Raw genomic sequence first — 22,026 nt, 5'->3', positions numbered from 1 at the left:
CCAATTAGATCAGAATCCCTTTCATAAGAACAAGTGTGAATAATTTAAATAATAAATGAATCATCAAAGTGTTAATTGGCTAAAAAAGAGGCGAGTTAATAACATATGGACTGTGTTTCCAGACTATCACTAACTCATTCACTCTTTAGTCTTAAGTAAACTTCAAACGTTTTGTTGTACTATTGTGGTGATGAATCAAAAGTTCAAAGTTTTTTGATTATCTATATTCCGTCTGTAGAGAACTCTGGAGCACTGGTTTGTTTCCGATCGGGCAAGAACCCTAGGACTATTTCACAAATGTAGTTTTTGCAAAAAATGAATGACGGAAACAAACAAAGCCATGCACAGCAAGACTGTTTTGCATCTCTGAGCAACACACAACAGTGTTTCTTTCAATCAATCAGCCGTTTGAACAAATCAATTAAATGAATGACTCAATGACTCACTCATGCAGTGATTTGCTGCCACCTACTGGCGATTTTAGGTTCATATTTACAGTATATTTTCCCTCAAAATCATTTTAAATATCACTATTGAATAAAGTACTAGCACAATAACATGCTCAGCAAAATATAATCTGATCATCGCTATCGAGATATATATATATATATATATATATATATATATATATATATATATATATATATATATTTTGTCGTTATCTCACACCCCTACTTTTGTGCATTTTTTGTATTGATCACTGCCACATTTGACCATTCAGGTCACCCCATCAAGTCCTTTTGTCTTAGATCTCAGCAAGAGTACTAAAATTCTACCATGTTTCAGAGATGAGAAACACAATTTTAGCAATGTCATGTAATTTACCATAGAAATACTGTATATAACTATTACCTTACACATTATAGTGCCACCTATAGGCCAATCTATATAAAAATTGGTGTGCTTGTTTAAAATTATAAGTTGCATTTGCTTACCTAATTTTGTGAAGTTCTGAGGTTTCTCTTATAAGTTATATGCTTTTGGGTAAACTGGTCTAGAATTGAGTGCTAGCGCCACCCTGGAGGCTAATCGCCACTCTGCATGCGCCGCACATACAGGGGTGTATTTCATCTGTGGCACAACCCCAGGGCACTTGCAGCAGCTACTAAGCTAATACCAGTTCTCTGATATATAACCAGTGCCTCTGGGTTTTAATGTTGGAGAGAATGTAAAAATCGAAACGATTTGTGAGAGAGAGAAACAGAAAGGTGGCCTGAAACCTCTGCAGCTATTCCTTCTCGGTTGAGCCTGAAGTGCTTCGCTTACCAAAAAAAAAAAGACTCTTGTTGTTTCAAAACATGCAGATTCCAGAATTGCTAATCAGCTTTGCGCCAGAATGCCATTGAAAATAATCGCCCTAACAATCTGAATTTCCCAAGGCATCTATTGAAAGCGATATCTCGTGTTTCTGGCTGGAATTTCATTATTCATTTCATGGTCTGCTTGATCATGGCCCATGTCACCCCTAACTTTGAGTATCTATGTGATGTAACTGGGCTTGCACTGTGTTTTTGCAGAAAGAGAAGTTGCAAGATCAGTCAAGAGTGTGCTGGGAATAAACGGAGCAGGAGAAAACAGATAGATCACTGCAGCGATTCTCATCAACTCTCAGGATTAGTGAGAGGGCGAATGTGTTACCGAAGCCACTGAACGTGTAGAAAAACGGCACTCAGCTCAGAGGAAAAACATTGGGTTCGGGGGAAGGTGAGGAAGAGAGTTAGAGGAAGCGAAGGATTGGTGTCAGCCCATCAGTTTGTTGATACATTATTGAAGACTACAGTCAGGCACATGTAGTCAGTTCTCTATGAATCCTGTTTACCACGATGTATCTGCTGTAAGGTGCAGGATTAGTGTGAGCGGTGGCTAGGAGTTTGGAAATAGATGGTGCAGTTGAGATGAAGGTGTGTGGGAGAGAGGAACGAAGCATGTGATTCATAATGTAGTGGATAGTAGGTTCTGTCTAAAATGCTTCAGGATACATTCAATCCTTATATTGATTGGAAAACAACAACAAAAAGTGAGTGACATGAAATCAGACTAAACTGCAACTGAAAATGTAAGGATGCAATTGTGTGCTAGAGGGAAGATGTCATTGGGTGCTATAATTAAGTTCTGAGGAATAGACAGTGAGGGAAAGATAAATGTGGATCCGAGGCGGATGGCTTGGGTGTAGTTGGCGGAAAAAAGGTGGGGAGACGAGTGGGTAATAAACCAGTGTGGTTGTGTTAAGGGATTGCAAATTCAAAGTGCTCTGTGAAACAGAGAAGGAAAATGAGCCCCACACATGTACGACTCTCTCTCTCTCTCGCTCCTTTCTATCTCTCTTTCTCTCACACGCACATACATACACAGTCTCTCTCTCGCTCTCTGTCTCTCTCTATAAACGAGCACATTCTCTCTCTCTCAGTCTCCTGCTGCATCCAACGAACACAACACACTCACTCACTGCTGTGACTTCGTTTATCGCCTCTTTTGTTTCCGTACTGGATTTGATACCAATCAGCCACAAAGACATCTTCCGTTTCTCAGCGCTAATCGGTTTTCACTCCGAAGTCACCGTCGCGTTTCGCCTAAAGACGCGCACAGAAGATTCCAGCGGATCGTCTGTAACACTGCGCTCTCTGTAAACAAACATGTAACGTTCATTTCTGTGCTCTATTCGTTTCGCGTTCAGGAGAAGCGTGAGTATAAGACTACAGCATGAAAAACTCTTGAGACAACGACACATTGTTATTGTTTTTAGCGCTCGCGCTCCTTAACGCTATTTCGCGTGAATGTGCGCTCTTGTTAAATTTTAAACCGTAGCTTTAGACGGTTTGTAACGCCACGTTAACTTTTAACGTCAGTTGACTTGATTTCGGCTATTTAAAACTTTGGTGAACCTTTGAAACTTAGTACGTTTTATAACCGTTCATGTAAACACTGGCTATTTCAATATGCGGACCTTGTTAACGCGATTCTAATAGTTAAAATTTCCTCTCCGCAGATTTATTACGTTGATTAGGAATCAAAACCACATGCATTTGAATCGCCATCGATGTTGTTGTCCTAAACGCATCCAAGTTGAAAATGTAAATGTGTATTTTAGTGCGTCTAAAAGTATATTAGAGATCTATTGGAGTTCAGGGTAATCGACAGTGCAGCATTCACGTGATATTTTGAATTAATAATATTAGCATTGAAGGAGACTGAAATTTATACCGTTCAAAATATTTTTTATGAAAGTAAAATTCTTGGCAAAAACCTACAGCCTTGCCTTTCATGTAAAATAACATCCAGAACATAAACTGTGTTGGCACACACTCATGCCCACTATGGCCAAACTATCCTGGCAGCATCACAGCAGAGGACGGCGCTTGATATCAACTTCCTACTTTATTTTGGCCACCCTTACTTTACTGTTGTCCTGGTCCTGCCCCGTTCTAGGCAAGAAGAAGCTGTACATCGGAGCCCTGTTCCCGATGAGTGGCGGATGGCCGGGTGGCCAGGCTTGTCTCCCTGCTGCCCAAATGGCCCTGGATCTGGTGAACAAGAGAACGGATATTCTTCCGGATTATGAGCTTGAATTAATCTACTATGACAGTATGGTAAGTGAGCACTGCATGTGAGCCTCTTTAATTACTTTCCATTATGTGAACTGTTTGATAGCATGCAATTGAGTGTGCACCAAACTAGTCATTCCATAAGAGTGTTTACTTGCTGTTGATGTTATTTATTCAGACTGTGTGGAGTGTCATTATCTGTGGCTTGCTGAAGATTTGTGTTCACAGGAGATTTCTGAGCAAATTTACATTTTACTACAGCATATTAGGTCAGCTGTAGTATGCTAATAGGGGTTTGGTGGACGCTAATGAACATAATGTTCTTTAAATGGGAATTTGTACTTGATTCGGCATGACTTCATTAAAGCTGCGCAGAGGAATGTTTTGACAGCATCATATTATTCATCGGTTATGCTGTCACCTGAGGTTTGCTGGCAAAAATCTATTCATAGTAGCTCAATATACCTTCCGCTTTCCCTGTTCGTATCTTTCCATTTGCTTCACTCTCTCTCTCTCTACTTCTCTCCATCTTTCCCACCTGCGTGCCTCCTCCCCCGCACAAGAGATGCCAATGCATACTGCCTCTCTCTCTCTCTCTCTCACACACACACACAGACACACACACACATATGCAGAGTGCAAGCCAGAGATTTAGACGGAAAAGACATACAGATACATGCAGAGTGCAAACAGTTAATTCCCTGTGACTGTTCGGTGTTGCTAAGAGCTTCGACGTGATTGGTCGGAACGGGTCTGCATTGGAACCCCGCTTCAAAGATACAGGAGAAGGAGGAAAGACTGGGGGTGGAGGTTGGCATGACAACAGTTACCAAGACCACTGCTGTTCAAACAAACACATAAGGCCACAGATTGCTCTGACAAAAGAGAGAAAAAAGCACGGCCCTTTATGATTATTGCATAAACAGAGGCAGATGGATAAATGGGAGAAATTAGCCGGCTGGTGTGAGACTATAGCCGTATGAAGTGTCGTTCTTCCGTCTGCACTCGGACATATTGAGAGCATCGTTTTTGATCCTCAGCGGTAGGTGGATGTACTCGGGACCCCTGCGGATCCAAATGAATGCATGCACACAGAAACACGCTCATGCAGAGAGCTGTGTCTGATTAGGATTCAGCACCATGGACAGCTACATTTAGAGAGCAGGAAACTGCTGTGTCATCAGGAGGGATAAAGCGAGCAGGAACATTTCATCTGAGTTGGGTTTTAGGTACTCAGACCCAAATTTTCCCTCCCGATCCACAGAAAGAACAGTCTCATTAAACCTGTGCCCAGCACGGTTCTGGGCCGTTCTGATTGGAGCGGAGGACGACGCTCTCCGTGGGGTGATAGGGATGGTACGAGGGGGCCAGGCTTATTAGTATGGACTGGACCTGTGCCTGATTTCCCCTGAGTGTGAGATCACTTGGCCTTAACACTTGCACCGTGGAGTCGTTAGTGTGTTTTTGGGGTTTGTTCGTCCACTGATTTGAATGATGGAAGAGACTCTGAAATCCCTTGTTCTATGTGTTTTCAGTGCTGTAGAATCAGTATTTAAAAGTGGACTCTTTCCTCATTTCCAGGGTTCTCAGAAGTGGAAGTCATCATAGTTGGGTAAATTTGTCCCACTTTATATTAGGTGGCCTTAACTACTGTGTACTTACATTTAAATTAATCATTTGGTACAATGCACTTATTGTGTACATACATGTTTTTACATTGTACTTATATTTTTAAAAATACATCTGTAATTAATTTCTGTAATTACATTTATAATTACACTGTAGACCCATCCCTTAAACCTACCCATATCACCAAACCTGTCCCTAACCTTACCCGTATCCCACCTCAATAGCAGCAGGAGTGTTTTGCAATACAATATGAACACAATAAGTACATTGTACTTATTTTTTGATGTAAGTACATAGTAGTTAAGGCCACCTAATATAAAATGTGACCGGTAAATTTGTAGAGTAGTGAACAGAAACTATGAAAAACAAATATAATTTTTGCATTCCCATTCACTCCAAAAGTAAGAAAGAAGAAAAATGCCCCGTCTTAGCCCTGTCTCAAAAACCTTTTTAGTTTTTATCATATGTAGTCAACCTATCCTGTTTTAGTTGACTAAAAGTCTGGGAAATTTAGTTTAGTTTTAGTCGATGAAAATTTATTTTTTAGTCATGTTGCATAATGATTAAACTGATAATCACAATTATTTTGCTCACAATTATAATAGTGATTACTGATCATGATTGTTTTCATTTAACATCAACATTATGAAAACAGGTAAAACTCAAAAGCTAAAAGAGTGAAAACCCTAATATTAATTCCAATAATTTTTAATTGTATTCTAGTTTTTCTAATAAAACAACAACAACAACAAAACATTGTATTGTGGCACAGGGGTTGCATAAGTGCATTTATTTAGCAACCACAATCTAGTCAAGATGCATGTTTGGATTTATTACAGTTTGACGCGAAGAAGGTTTAATGGCAGATTTACGCAACAAACTGCAAATTACCATGTGAAGGAACACAAACTGGCTGTATGACACTTTAATATGAGCAGAATATCTCAATGGAGAATACTAAACTCAAACTTTTTGTCAAGGTTTTCAGCTCATCAGCGCTTTTTCCACAGTGTAGAGAGAGAGAGAGAGAGAGAGTGCGTGCGTATGGTTCCCAGATTGTAAGTAAAACCCTGGGCAGAAAATGTGTCCTTTTTAGAGAAAATAAATAAATCTATGATAGGGGGAATTAAATTCTTGACATCTAGTTCATCTATTACCTAGCAATCAAACCCATGCCCTTGTGCTACTGTTTGAGCTGCAAAAACACTATGTTGTTTAATTTTATGCAAATATCAAGTATCCTGATCATTTTATGGACTTTTAATTAGGCAATTAAGTTTCATAAAGAGTGTGTCATTAAACTAGTTCTGCAATCCTTTCTTGTCCTCCAAGTCACAATAATGAGTGTTTTGAGACTAAATGTTTTAATAATATCTCTGAGTTAATTTTGTTTTAGAGTTTATAAGCTTTATTCATATTTAGTGAACTTACTCAGCAAACACTAGTATTTTCCTCACTTCTAATCAACAGCACTATGGAAAATAAAAATGTTTTAGCTGACTGTGAGAATGTCTTTCTGTTGTGTTGTCTTCACTGTGACTGCATGCAGAAACAAACAGACCAGTTACTGTGGTACGGTTTAAAAAACAAATGACTGTTTAAGTCACTTCTTTTACTCAATCAGTCAAAATCAGAATCATGAAATCAGATACACGTTTGCATCAATCTAATGAACTGAATCTGCTGAACCCATCAGAGCAGTTAACATTTGACTCACTCTCTAATTGGATGTTTGTATAATGTTAATTAATAATTATGCACTACTGTTTAAAAGCATCGGGTTTGTAAGATATTCTGTAGTTTTTGAAGTCTCTTATGCTCACTAAGACTGCATTTATTTGATACAAAAACAGTAATATTGTTAAATAGTATTGCAATTTAAAATAAGTGTTTTGTATTTGAATATATTGTAAAATGTAATTTATTTCTGTGATGCAAAACTGAATTTTCAGCATCATTACTCCTTCAAAAAAATCATTCTAATATACTGATTTGCTGCTCAAGAAACATTTCTTATTATCAGCGTTGAAAAGTTTTTGCGGGAACTGATACATTTTTCAGGATTCTTTGATGAATATAAAGTTTATAAGAACAACATTTATTTGAAATAGAAATATTTTGTAATGTTATAAATGTCTTTAGACTTTTGATTATTTTAATGCATATTAATGCTAATTAGCTGATAAATTATAAGTAGTATAATTTAAAGATCACAAAATAGTTTTCTAGTAACAAATAGTATTTTTCTGTGTAGTTAGAACCTTACATGAGCAGTCAAATCAGTCATCAAATTAGGAAATGTTCCTCCGATCTTCAGGATAATCTACATTTTGTGTTTTCAAAAAAAATTGAATTCAGTTTTTGTAGTTGTTTTGATTCGGTGGGACCCAGGTGCTTTAAAAGAGTGAGGCTCACGCATGGCTTCCCTCAGGGTTGGAAAGTCAGGACAGGGAGGAGATTTAGAGCCCAAACAAAGTCTCCGTTCTGGGGATATGATTCTGCTGACGACCCCAAGGGAGTCTGGAGAGAGTCTGCTCAAGACTCTGGAGGACATACCATGTGCCTGAATGCATTATGTACAATCTTGCTCATTTTATTTACTTTATTAAAAAGAATGTGTAGGCATGTGTTCACAATAGAGACAGCTGAAGAAACTCTCTCACATAACTGTGTGGAGTGTCACATTAATTTCATGCTTTTCACAGGAAATCATTGTAATTCTGAAAAGAAAAGCAGTTGAAATCGCTAAAATGCTTCTTTTGTTGCGATTGAAATAATTGGAGTAATTTAGCAGGATGTTTAGAAGAAATTAAAAGCATCGGGAGCGACATAAATAGAGATGAGTCAGGATAAGGAAGCAAGATTAGACGCCAATAAGTAAAGAGCAGTCAGCCGCCACAGGCTTCTGCCAATTGAATTTACGTGATTGCACCAATCAAGCCTTGAATCATTTTAATTTCATGTTTGTTTTTTTATTGTTTTTAGGTTTTGCCCCTGTTTAAGCTTTTCTTTGTTCCTAAAACAACGAGAAACGCAACAAAAGCCCAGCTTTAGAAATGCTGGCTGTGCTCAAGGCCACTGGCTGCAACTCGGTTTGCTCTCAACACATGATCAATTGTGGCTTTAACCTACTATTATCATTTAAATGAGATATTGATTTCTCATTGACAGTTATTTTAAGACAAATGGAGGGAAAAAAAGATGCTGATTGTCAGCGTCGGGTTAAAGACTGATGAGAGTACATGTCTAGCAAACAAACATAGTTTTTTGGTGTATATATGAGTAAATGCATGTGTCCTTGGAGGACTCCAGCTGTCCTCTGTATGTATTTATTGCTTTATCTGTCTCTGCTCCTTTCTGTTCTGCTTTCCCATGCATATTTATCTCTACTTATTTGATTCAGTATGAAATGAATTCTCTCTCCCTATGGGGGTCCTTATAGTGAAGTGGCGAATGTATATAGAGTGTGAAATGTGTGCTTTTTTTGTCGAGGTATGCAGTTTTGAGCATGGAGTGACAGGATGCCTCGTGAATAGTGACAGCTGTGCTTCAAATCTGAATATAGATTATATATTCAAAAGTGATTTTCTCTCTGCTTTCAGTGTGATCCTGGTGAGGCCACGAAGCTGCTGTATGACCTGCTGTACACGGAGCCCATAAAGATCGTCCTGATGCCAGGCTGCAGCTCTGTGTCCACACTGGTGGCCGAAGCCGCGCGCATGTGGAACCTCATAGTGGTGGGTTCTCCTCTTCATCAGATCTCATTCACTTTAAATGTTTACAGATGAGATGTCGATGCAAGGATGTTAAGGAAAAACTCAAAGTTTGTGAAAGTGATGACAAAATGTTCTTTTTCTGCAACAAACTTTGGATTGTTCAGGCATCCACTAAAAAGTTCAGATGGGCGAGTGAAAGCAATTTTACTTGACAGTGTTACAATACATGTAGTTACTGTAGAAATGAGGTGATTCAGCCTAGCAGTTAAATATCAGGTATCCTAAAAATTATAGGTTTAATTCCAGAAGATGAGTATAAAAGGATGTGAATGCACAGACTTCTACAGGGATTGTTTGCTGTAAGGATTTAGAGAAAATACACAAGGGTTATGAAATTAACACCTAATTTTGCAACCGGAAAGTTGAGAAAATTACAGCATGTCTCACTTCTGATCGTATGAAGTTTCATACTTTCTTTTTATTTAGAATATGTGTTTCTTCATTATTTGAACTGTTAGAGATTGTGTGAATGCATGCATAAATGTACAATATACACTACTGTTCAAAAGTTTGGGGTCAGTAAGATTTTTTTTTATTTCTTGAAGAAAATGCATTATTGTGGAAGATGAAAACGTTAACAAGTTAATTTAAAACAAGTTAATTTATTGGGTTTTTTAAAAAAAAAATTTTATTTCATATTATCGAACATAAGCCAATCACTGATTTAAGGTCCACAGTGATTCATTAAGTTGAGTTTGTCAGTCTGTCTGTGTTAAAGAGGTGAATTAGACAGGATGTGTATGAATTGTATGTACTCATCAGAGGGCAAGATTCATTTGATTCAATATGATTTTCAAAAAAAAAATCATATTATGTGTTTATAGTTAATCATACAAAATTAAACCCCTAATGAAAAATAAATATACTAAAATGTATTAGAAATACATTTATTTCATGCTAAGAATACTACAAATACATTTACATATTTATGTACTCAATAAAAAATACCCTGCAATTGTACTTTTGGTATATTAAACAGGTATACTTAAAGTCTGCTAATTTGGAACAACTAATTTTGTACTTAATGCACTTTAATTGTGAGGAGGCAGTAGTGCAAAAGTCCAACTAAAGATATACTGAAGTATATTTAATTGTGCTAAAGTGGAACTATTGCAAGTATACTATAATGTAACATCTTGCATTTAAAGACCTATATTATTCAAAGATCATACAATCCTCATCAGTAGTGACATTAAAACACATTTTAGGCTTAATATTAAGAAATGTGCATTGTGCACAAGTAGTACTCCAAATAAAGTTTAATTATAATTTTTATATCAGTAACTCTCAAGCAGTATGTCAGAAAATATGTTAACAGATTTGAACTATACTTAGTATGAAATAAATGTATTTTACTAGGGACAGATTTAAAAAACATTAAAGGAGGCGAACATAACTGTAGTCACTGGCATTTGGTTTTTATGGCTTCTGTATGATTCTGTACATCCCAAACCGAACTCTCCAACAGGTCTCATCACTGAGACCACAGTGAAGATGAGCTTCCCAAATGCATTCCCATTTCAGAATGTTCGGCACTTCGTTCAAATACCCAAAATCAGTGAAATGGCTTCCAGACATTTTGGATCAGATATTTATGTCATTTTATTTCGCTTTTGGCTCGTCTTTGAAGTGCACTCCCACTGCCTCATCTTACTTCTTTTTTTTTTTTTTTCTTTTTTTTTGAAAATCAGTCTCTTTATTTTTCATGCTCTGCTCTATTTTTATATCTGTTGAGAGCTTTTTCTCTTCACATATGAGTTTTGACCTATATATCCCCTGCTGGCCTTGAAACCCTCCCTTTTTCCGCCCCCTCAGCAGACCTGTCACTCAACGACATCTCACCGCATCTGGGAATGACATTGAGTTATTGGCAAAATAGCTAAAAATTCTTCTGCTGTCATCTGATTTGACTGCCTGATTAGCCCAGAACAGAAAATGTTGAAATTTAAAGCTCTGTCTTCTTTCATTTTACACCTGTGTTTTTACTTTTTATCACAACTTTGCTTGCTTGTCTCACACACTACTTTCTCCAATGTTAAATAAAGCTGTTCCAAGTGAACTGTGATCAACCCAGCAGCAGATAATTTAGCCCCTTGGGTACTGGTTTTCCTGCATGTGATTTTATCGCACATTTTTCTTCACTAGCTTGAGGCTTTCCTGTAGCTCAAATAGTAGAGCATGGCGCTAGCAACGCCAAGATCATGGGTTCGATTCCCAGGGAAAGCAAGAGCTGATAAAATGTAAAAACTGTAACTTGAATGCAATGTAAGTCGCTTTGGATAAAAGCGTCTGCTAAATGCGTAAATGTAAATGTAAATGTTTCTAATTTTCCTCTGAAGGTCTCAGTGTCTGAACAGTGGAGCTGTGTGAATGTATTCATATTGCTCGTTTCTCATGATCATTGATATGTGCTCACAGTTGTCCTACGGATCCAGTTCACCAGCACTCTCCAACCGTCAGCGTTTCCCCACCTTCTTCCGCACGCATCCCTCAGCCACATTGCACAACCCCACCCGCGTGCAGCTCTTCCAGAAGTGGAAGTGGACCAAAATTGCCACCATCCAGCAGACCACTGAAGTCTTCACCTCTGTGAGTGAGATGTTTACATGCACAGATGTTTTAAAAGCAATAATCATGCAATGAAAAGCTTGCAGACTTTTGCACAACCAGTATAGATTCATTATCATTTGAATCTTGTGTTGGTCACATGCTTATTGTACCTTGTGCTGGGTAGCCCCGCCCACTCTGAAGTGCCATTGGTCCAAAGTCCTGCTCTGCATAGTTCTGAAAAGTGTTCATACTAGAAGTGAATTGGGTTTTGAATGTCAGTTCATGCTAACATGAACTGACATTCAAAACCCAATTCACTTCTATAATGTGACTAATTAGGAATTTAAGTGTATTTCCAAGTGAGCCAGTGTATTCAGTGAGGACAAAAATGTAGGTCAGAAAAAATAAGTAGCCTTTATGTTGTCAGCAAAAAAGAAAATTGTTTCAGAGCTGGATTATTACATTTTGATGTAACATTATGAAAACATTTTCTTCTTTGGAAACGATTCACCCTGTTTCCTATTGCAAAATCCATTTGCATCGACCTTGACCTAAAATATGACTTTTAAATCTTGATTTGTTTTAGTTGGCCAGTAATCAGTTTTAAAATGCTAAAACAGTAGTACAGTACAATATATAAAATTAGCACGTTATTTTATGAGTGCATTCACTCTCTGTTTCATCCATAACTCCCTGAAACTTTTTCCAAACAGATTTTCAAGGCTTCTGATCGTATTTCACAGCTGCTACTTATTTACATGACCTCAACTGAAATAAAATGCTTTCATTGCATGAAAATGTCTGCATTATTTTCTGTAAGATAAAACATTTTACATGTATCATTGTTCAATTGGTGACTTTTTGTGCAGAAAACATTTAAGTTTCAAATCATCTAGTTGATATTGCTTCTGTCTTTATAATTATACAGTATGTGGCACTGAGCCATTTACATTTAATCATTTCCGTAGTGATATATTTATTTCATTCATTTATTTCATACTTAGTTCAAATCTTTTAATGTATCTACTGACATATCGCTCGAGCCTTACTGATTATAATTAAATTTTATTTGGAGTACTACTTGTGCACAATGCACAATTTTGTAATATTAAGCCTAAAATGTGTTTTATTGTTACTACTGATAAGGATTGCATGATTTCCGACTAATATCGGTCATTAAATGCACAATATTTAAAGTATACCTGCAATAATTCCACTTTAGCACAATCAGATATATTTCAGTATATCTTTAGTTGCACTACTTCCACACAATTAAAGTGCATTAAGTACAAAATAAGCAGACTTTAAGTATATAGTTTAGTATACCAAAAGTACAATTGCAGGGTATTTTTATTAAGTACATAAATATGTAAATGTATTTTTTGTATACTTAGCATTAAATAAATGTATTTCAAAAATGTTTAGTATATTTATTTTTGCTTTTATCCAAAGTTACTTACAGATGAGGTAATGGTGTAATGACTTACAAATTTTGCCCCTTAAAACTCATCTTTGATAATCAAAATAACATATTTAAACATAAATAACATATATAAACATTTTTCTAGTTAAAACAGTTTATTCATGCCTTCAAATGGCTTGAATGAAACTCTACATGCTTTCCTCATTTAGTATAGGTGAATAAATATGAATATGCAAATTAGTCCCTGCCTCCATGTAGTCACATCAGCTCAGACCTGCTTGAACTGCTTGACACTGTTTGAACCAGAACTAAATTCTTTAAAGATCACAGAGGGTCTTTAAAGAATCTTATACATGCAAATACTGACTTGAATGTTTGTTAAATGAGCCAGATATTTTTGTGATTGATTCAGATCAATGAAATGGTGTATCTAATCAAATTAAATCGTTCCCGAATGAGCAAAAAACACTTTATGAATCAAATTGAAACCCACCTCACAGAGAAACCACCCTGCTTTTAGCTAATGTGATCTGATAATAGTAATTTCTTTTTACGAGAAAGGATCTACTTTAATTTAGGTTAACATCTTGGCTTGATTGTATTGCCTTACACGCAGCATTTTTTCTTCTAGTGTGGACAAACACAGTCCTTGTAAAACACTACGCAGTGAGTGCCTGATGCCAGATATCTGAGTCGTGCAACTCAGACAGGCTGTGTTTTACGTAACTGAGGATTTGAGAAGCACATGCTTTACTTCAGGGTATAGCATGTTGTTTTGTGTGCTTTGTAGGTGAAATGTATCTGTGTGCTGTAGAAGACAACATCTGGGATGTGGGATTGTGGGCTGTAGCTGATGTAAGCTTGGCTCTGTTCCTTTGTTTCCTCCTGCTCTCTGCAGCCTGAGGTTATATAGACTGTATTAAAATTTACACGCTTGTTTTATTGGTACACGCAGGATGGTAAACAGTAAACAAGTCCCAACAAAAGAAATTAAATCTGCCAGTCTCTTTCTAATTTTCTTTCTTCCCTCATTTTCGTTCTCCATGCCTGTCTTATCTCTGCCTTTCTGCCGCAATAATATTCTTTTCCTACCCGGCATCACCTCCCATCTATCTGCAGATGTCTCCATGCTCTTTACTTTCCCTCCCTCTATTTCTCTGTTCTCCTTTAATCTCGTTCTCTCTCTCTCTCTCTTTCTCTCAGACTCTGGATGATCTAGAGCAGAGGGTGAAGGAGGCAGGCATTGAGATCAGCGTGAGGCAAAGTTTCCTCACGGACCCTGCTGTGGCCGTCAAGAACCTCAAGGTGCTTTCACTTTCACTCATTTCATTTATGACCTCGCTGCCACAGTGATGTACAGGTGTTGCTGTCAGTGCCGTGTTAGAGAAATCAGATCAGCACCGTTCTCAACAACATCTCACGATTCTCAGACAGATGCCAAATACAAATGGTGTGTCTGAAAGACACTTAAAATTCAGTAATATCATCGGTTTGAGGGGACTTAGACTGCTGGATGAGAACAAATGTTGGCACTGTTGTCTTCTGCTTCATATCTGAATTGAATTTGTTATTTTGTTTTAATCTAATATTGCAGCATTGATACTGTTATTGAACTGAATTGAATCAACATCGAACTGGCCCTACTGTCTTCAGTTGAATTAAACTTGTTTTATAATAGATGAAATCTCACAAAAACAAGTCCAAGGTTACATTTTACCACAAATCAAATGAATAAAGACAAATATATATATATATATATATATATATATATATATATATATATATATATTAATGCATGATTAGGTCATATTTCTTAAGCCTGTTTTTGCTTCCAGATGTTTAATTTGTTTTTGTGATTTCTATTATTCTGTAGTATTAGTGTTGTAGTGGTGTTATACCATTTATTTCCCAATAAATATTAACACCTATAAATTTATAATATACCTCCTCAAAAATATTAAAAGTTTTTAAATAAATAAGTGATGAATAGATAAACCAAGGAAACTTTACCAAAAAAACAACTATTCTTTAATATTATTTTTAAAGAACAACATAGTATGTCATATAGTGATTTTATTTGTTATTTAAACAACACAACAAATACTAGTGTAACAGTATTTTTATATTGTGTTTTTTTTTTTTGCTTATTTGTACACAATTCCAAAATAGCGCCGATGGGAACGGAAATTTCTGCAGGTGATTTACTAGCAGTGCGCAAATTAAAGAACACAGACACAACATCTCATTTACATATCGACCAACGCAATATACCAAGCGCAGCGCAAATTAGTCGCAAATAAAGAAAAAAGAAATAAAGAAGCCACAGTACATTGAAAAGAACTGGAAGACAAAAAATGAAGGTTTGCTAGATGTTTTGATAGACCTGGTATTGCGTGACTCCTAGTTGAGGGTTCCAAGTCGTCTTTTATTTCAGGCACTTTTATAAGAAAATGAAATATAACATATATAACTATATGTTCGGATAATGTGATCTTCTGGCATTCCAAATTAATTAAAACGTGAGGAAAAACCCTTTCCCTTCTACCACGCGCTCTCTGTTGTCTGAGGTGCCTCCTCCTTGCAACAACAATTGCAGCCATTTCAAGCGCAAAATAGTTTAAGACATGCTTTTAAGACATTATTTAAGGACGTTAAATAATGGCGCAAATGCCAGTAATTTGACGAGCGCTAATGTTAGTAAAGCTCGTTGTGTGATTCATTTGAATACTCTCCTCCCATAAATTTTACGTCTGAAAGGGAAAGGCGCAAAAATAACTGTCTCCGTGACTTTTCAGCGCTAATTCGTCACTGCGCATCTTTAGTAAAACCTGACAGTAGTATTTTAACGACAAAAGATGGTTTGCGCTGGCAAAAAGACGGTTTCATCTCGCGTACGCGCCTGGCCCGAAGTTCACTTCTGGTCTGTGTTTGTTTATCGTCTGGCTAGTGGCGCCGACTACAAACGCAGTTAAAGTTAAAGTGATGAGTAATGAAGTTGGGCTCAGGTGGTTGTGCTGTGGGGTGCGTTTCCCATACATTTATTTATTTGTGGCGACCCACCACGATATCAAAACTGACTGATTTTCCAAAAGGCTTTGTTGAATAAACAAGAGCACGCACTGCACATTTAAAAATCAAAATGAGGTGCAGGTTTTTTTTATATCACTGTATTTCTGAAGGAAGGCTGTCTTCCGAAAATTTTCGATGTCGTTTTCATTTCATCTTGCATGTTATATGCCAAAGACTACAGAAATACAAAGTCCTTGAAAGGGACTTTGTAGATGCCTGATAAAGCAGCATTTGCTTTGTGTACAGCCATACTGGGGAAACCTTTATTTCGCCCACTTTAAAGCACCTCCTGCTGGCAGAAAATGAATTTGCATTTTCACAGTAAGTCCGTCTGATTTACGCAGAAAACATATTTTGCTTGTTATCAAAAATAACTCTACTCTAGAGGGACTTAGCTGTTGTTATTCTCTGTGGAAGTCTACCGGAAGTTAAGTTAGGGCCACAAAAGCGTGCATGCGCAGTAACGTTTGTTTATGTTGTTGCCGTTGAAACCGTCCATTAACTAGTTACTTATTATAATGCCTATTATTAACATATTGTCTGTTTATTAGTATATATAAAGCACATATTCTGCATGACCATATTCTACATCTTTAACCCCACCCAATAACTAAACTTAACAACTACCTTACTAACTGTTAATAAGCAGCAAATTAGGAGTTTATTGAGGTAAAAGTCATAATGGTTTGTTAATAGCAAGATTTGTACCTTAAAATAAAGTGTGACCCTAAATTGCAGCTGTAGTCCCTGGTAATGAAGATTTGGGGGAAATGTGTTTAGGAAACTGTAATGAATATAATGTCACAGTACAAAAAGTGATTTTCTTTAATTAAAACATATTTATTTATGTATTTATTTTGGTTTTTGGTGCCTTGAAGATTCCCTCAAAAACAGACATAAACACCTTTATTGCTATCTCTGGGTCTGCCACGCTAAAAGACATCATTGAAGTCCAGGAGTAAAATACAACTGATCTCATTCTTGAGGAGAATCATTTTAATTGGAACAGGGGTCAGATGATCTGTTTCCCCCCAGTCCTCTCGCCTCCCCTATCCTGCTCTCTTCAGTGACGGCTGGGCCCCTGGCTGCCTGTTTAGCAAAGGCCTGCCATGTGTGCCGCCCTAGTTTTGGTGCACAAGATTAATGGAGTACCACCAGAGGAACCATGGTAACCTGGAATATAGCACACCGCTGAGAGGAGAAAGTAGCACTGATTGGACTGCTTGTCCAAACCAAAATTACTGCAGCGTTATGCATAGTAGCACTCTCAAACCTCCCTCTGATGCTAATTCACTGACTTTTGCAAATTGTTGCATTCATTGCTTTGTTCTAATTCTCAATTCTCACTCTGCTCCTACAGCGGCAAGATGCTCGCATCATTGTGGGCCTGTTTTATGAAACGGAAGCCAGGAAAGTGTTTTGTGAGGTCGGTAATCAGCCGTCCAGCTGAGCATTATTAATCTTTGTCAATGTCAACGGGGAAACATGGTGTTTCTGTTCATTTTTCAATCTTGGCTCAAGTCGTTCCCTAACCCAACCTGTTTCACACAACCCAACTGCAGGTCTATAAGGAGAAGCTGTATGGGAAAAAGTATGTGTGGTTTCTGATTGGCTGGTATGCTGACAACTGGTTCAAGATCAAAGATCCATCCATCAACTGCACTGTGGAGCAGATGACAGAAGCTGTGGAGGGTCATGTGACTACTGAGATTGTCATGCTCAATCCGGAGACGGTGCGAGGGGCCTCTAACCTGGTGAGTGGGCCTGAATAATCTTTATTTTCTGATTCCTAATTATAAGAATTGCTCAGTTTGTGTCCTGTGGCTAGGCCCAGACCGTGTCACATTTGTGCTGTGAACTTGAATGGTAGCTTGAATGTTTTTGTTGTTTTGCCTGTTGGGTGTTAAAATGTGAAAAAAATCCATACAATTATATTGAAGGTGGAACATTTGGAAGCTCGTTTCCGCCACTGAATAAAAAATAAAAAAGGTAATTGCGAAAAAAGTCAGAATTGCAAGATTTAAACGTGATTGTGATAAAAAAGTCAGAATTCTGAGTTTTTATCTCGCAGTTGACTTTTTTCTCAAAAGTGTGCGATATAAACTGTGAGGAAAAAGTCAGAATTTGTAGATAAAAAGTCGCAAATACCTTTTTTTAATCCTGTGGCAGAACCAGGCTTCCATAGGAGCACAAACCATATCTAGAGATAAGAATATTGTAGAGACTTATATCCAAAGACTATAGAAAACCCAAGACTTGTCACTCTTAGTTTTGAATGGAAAAATACAACGCTCAATATGGCCGCTCTATTGAAGGAAGTCCTGCCTTCTGAATAATAGAGTCAATCGCTAATCGGTAAAGTCATTGCATCACTGCAGCTGCCGTTAGAAGTCCCGGTTGCTATAGAAATAGTCAGCGTTCGGAAACATGCGTTTAGGACCACGCATGCGCACTGTCTGGTCTATCCTAAAAAATACTTTTTTTTAATGCTATTTGAGCAAAAGAAACAACATTTATGAAACGTTTGTTATCAGATTTCATTGGTGATTTCAAATATGAAATTTAATTGTAAGCTTGGCGACCAGTTTTGGAGAATTTGATGTTTCCCCATTCAAAGAGATAGGAGCTGCACTTGCATGCCCGAGGCGTTTCAAAGATGACGAGTGACATGGCAGGCCTTAAAGGGACTTTGATATATCATAACAGTTGGGTGGGCCTTTTTGATTTGAGATAGTAAGCAACCACCCAGAACACCCTAGCAACCACCTAGCAACTGGATTTTGATAATATCAAACCTCATACAAAGACTGCAAATTACCTACACATTCTGAAAATTCCATAGAAACCAAATAGCAACAGACTAGCAACATCTAAGACCACCTTAGCAACCACAAAACAACACACAAGCAACCACTAAGAAGCTCATAGCAGCTGCATTGCAACACATTAGCAATCACTAAGAACCCCCTTTCAACCACACAGCAGCTGGGAAATGCAAATTACTGCAAATTAGCTTTTACATTTCAAAAATGACATAACACTTTAACAACCACTAAAACACCTTAGCAACCTTACCAAAAATCTTTATTAGTTAATATTGTGTAGAATAAGTGTTTCAGCTTTTTCTGTATTTTCTTTCATTTGGCTTTAGTGAATTACTGTATGTTCTGTATCTGTTGGCCATCAGCCACCCTGCTCTCCACATGTCCTCGTCGGTCATTGAAAAACCCATAATGACTGTCCACCAGTGTCCCGTGTGTTCCCATATGCTGCACGCTTTGCAATGACATCATCCTCAGATTAACGTGCCATACACTAGCTTCATTCTGTTTAGATAACTAACTCCGTTTCCCCACTGGGAATGGCTCATAACCTACCGTCATATCTTTAGCGGTGCATGCGCTATTCTCAGATCTGAAAACCCGAAGAGTCCCGTAGGGGTCAGAGCACTCGGGTCCAACTGCCGTCCCCCTGGGAGAGCTGGATGGACAGGTGTGAGCTCCAGGGGGTGCTGTCTGGACCTCACCCAACTCCGGTGCTCTGTGCTGGGAATTGGCTCGACGCATATGTCCCTGCTGTTTTCCTGGATCCGGAGCAATCTGGGCACGTATCCAGACACCTATGCTTCACATCTGAAGTAAAAAAATTGTCATGTTGGACAGGCCAATTTGTGATAAGATGGCCATGCTAAATTGGCTCAACATCAATTTGTTCCCCTCATCCTCGCTTTACCGTCCTTCACTTTGAGGGTGTAATTTTAAGAGAATCTAAATGCTTCTTGACGCGCAGTTTCTATCCACACACGTTCTCCGCTGTCCATTTGCATCAAGCAATCACCAGATGCCCATCTGCAGCTTGGCTCATTTCCTAAAACGCACCTGTTTGAAGCGAGGAAGGTGCCTCAGCTGTTTCTATAAGGTGTGAAAAATGTCAAGGAAATCGGTTTTCATATGCCGCCGCGATAAGAGCGCGCCAACTCTATTTCTTTTCCCAGTACCCCCTTAATGACATGGAACATCTTCAGAGCGTGTGAAAGCGGGAGTTTATTTTTGGCGCTTCAGGTCCTGGTGTGTGTGAATGAAGATTTCACACTCAGGAGAAAAATACCTCCGTCTATATGATGCACTCCTACGGTGATGAACTGTACTGTAACTTACCTTGACCCCTCTCTCGCTTTCTCACTGTCGGAAGTCTGGAGCTTTTTTCAGTTAGGTGCTTTTGTAGCGACAGTGAAGTCATGCTTAAAATCCATCATGCATAAGCTCTTGTTAGTGCACTGAGTTTATACCGTGTGCGTATGCTTTCATATGCATGCCAGATGATACCGTACTCCCTCTGTTTTGATCCAGACCTCGCAGGAGTTCCTAGCACAGCTGATGTCCAAACTGGGTGGGAAGAATCCAGAGGAAACTGGAGGGTTTCAGGAAGCTCCTCTGGCGTATGATGCCATTTGGGCTCTGGCTCTGGCTCTCAATAAGACAGTGGGGCCTTTGAAGGCAAAAGGACGGAGATTGGAAGATTTTAATTACAATAACAAGGACATTACTGCAGAGATCTACCGAGCCCTCAACACCAGCTCATTTGAGGGGGTTTCGGTGAGTGACAGCTTTGGCTACATAAATAAAGGTTCAGTAGTCAGTACCAATACATTTAAATCATACTCAGTGATACACAATTGTGATACCACAGTAAAACTAATATGCTTACTAATGTTGTTATTGTAAATTTAATTCTAAAACAAAAACATTTTAGTTAACTTAAATAAAGCTGAAATAAAATAAAATTAATATTAGATGAAAAACTTTAAAGCTGCAGTCCGTAAGTTTTGCCTCTTTGTCGCCATCTCTGTTTGAAAACGTGGAATTGCAGTTACTTGCGAAATTATCTTGCTTGCGTGGGATGTGCTCTGGCACGGATCCAGCGCAGATGAATCTAATGTTTTGAGGTGAATGTGTGGCAGTCAGTCACCGCACCGGTGAGGATATTCACTGTACTTCAGAATCACAGATTCTAGCCTACTTCTTGTAATATATGACCCAAATAAGAATTTTCACCGTATATTGCTATCTGAACAAGTAAGTAACAAGTCTGCCACGTTTGTTCTGACCAACTGATGAAAAAAGCATTACAATAAATTGCGCTACCAATGGTGATTAAATGTAACGATCGGTTAGCTCATATCACATCAAACTGTGGAAATTATTATTATTGTATTGCTATACTTTATTCTCAAATTATTAATGATAACAACATCAGCATTGCGTGACAATGGGTATAGTGTGTATTAACATGTAGATTTAAATTTCTGTACAGTCTAATCTAATTGTCATGCCATTCGAATTTCATATTAAGAAATTCTTTTAACCCAAAAAGCAAATTATGCTCTCTTCGAACTGGTTTTCTTTAAAATACACAAATCTTGTGTAATCCCAGGCTATCTGTAATCAGCACATTTAAAACTGGACTATAATTTCATTTCATTCACATGTGTTTCATAAACACATAATCCTTTCTGGATTACAATCCACCATCAAAATGATACATTTAATTATTCTAGCTGCTGTGAGAAAAGGCTAAACGATCCGTCACCTGCAGGATCCTCACATGCAATAGCCTACTAGCCGGGACAACTTCTTCATGTTTATACACGTGACGTAATGACGCAGTGCCATGCTCGAATTTCCCACGAAAACCTACCCATACCACTCAAATTAGAAAACATTTTTATAAGCTAACTGTTGTGAATCGGGCTAAAGTAAGGCAATAGTTTTGAACACTGGCTGGTTATGTACTTGCTCAAATAATGATTTCGGATCATTTTTAACCAAAAAAAGTTATGGACTGCAGCTTTAACTCAAAGAAATTTTAAAAAATTACAAATGTTATCTTCGCAACCAACTGAAATAACAAGTTTGTGTAGTAAAATTACTAAAACTGAAATAAAAATAAATAAAAAAGATAAATAGAAATATTGTAAAAAATAAAAAAATAAAATAGAAATATTACAAAAATAAAAAAAAACAAGAAATATGACATA

The 22,026-nt window shown here is 37.7% G+C and overlaps 1 protein-coding gene and 1 non-coding gene across 9 annotated transcripts in view; both read left to right on the top strand.

The window, feature by feature from the left end:
• The window catches only part of gabbr1b (gamma-aminobutyric acid (GABA) B receptor, 1b), a 125,710-nt gene that overhangs the window by 66,958 nt on the left and 36,726 nt on the right, over window positions 1–22,026 (top strand). For 4 of the 8 annotated variants that reach the window (XR_009267393.1, XM_058754318.1, XM_058754317.1 and 1 more), the window contains exons 7-14: window positions 3,427–3,587; window positions 8,774–8,908; window positions 11,366–11,536; window positions 14,040–14,225; window positions 15,090–15,116; window positions 17,350–17,415; window positions 17,552–17,743; window positions 20,339–20,584. Coding sequence is in view for 7 of the 8 variants with exons in the window: in XM_058754318.1 (XP_058610301.1) it covers window positions 3,427–3,587; window positions 8,774–8,908; window positions 11,366–11,536; window positions 14,040–14,225; window positions 15,090–15,116; window positions 17,350–17,415; window positions 17,552–17,743; window positions 20,339–20,584 (1,184 nt within the window). In the remaining variant the exon portion in view is untranslated. The remainder of the gene's footprint in view (window positions 1–3,426; window positions 3,588–8,773; window positions 8,909–11,365; window positions 11,537–14,039; window positions 14,226–15,089; window positions 15,117–17,349; window positions 17,416–17,551; window positions 17,744–20,338; window positions 20,585–22,026) is intronic. The other 4 variants (XM_058754322.1, XM_058754321.1, XM_058754320.1 and 1 more) reach the window with 3 other exon arrangements.
• trnaa-agc (transfer RNA alanine (anticodon AGC)) lies at window positions 11,099–11,173 on the top strand. Its single transcript has one exon. It is a non-coding gene; the product is annotated as a tRNA-Ala (tRNA).

This window comes from Onychostoma macrolepis, chromosome 19 (genome assembly GCF_012432095.1).
Source record: "Onychostoma macrolepis isolate SWU-2019 chromosome 19, ASM1243209v1, whole genome shotgun sequence".
In the NCBI taxonomy this organism is placed as follows: Eukaryota; Metazoa; Chordata; class Actinopteri; order Cypriniformes; family Cyprinidae; genus Onychostoma; species Onychostoma macrolepis.
This window is presented reverse-complemented; position numbering and strand designations above follow the sequence as displayed.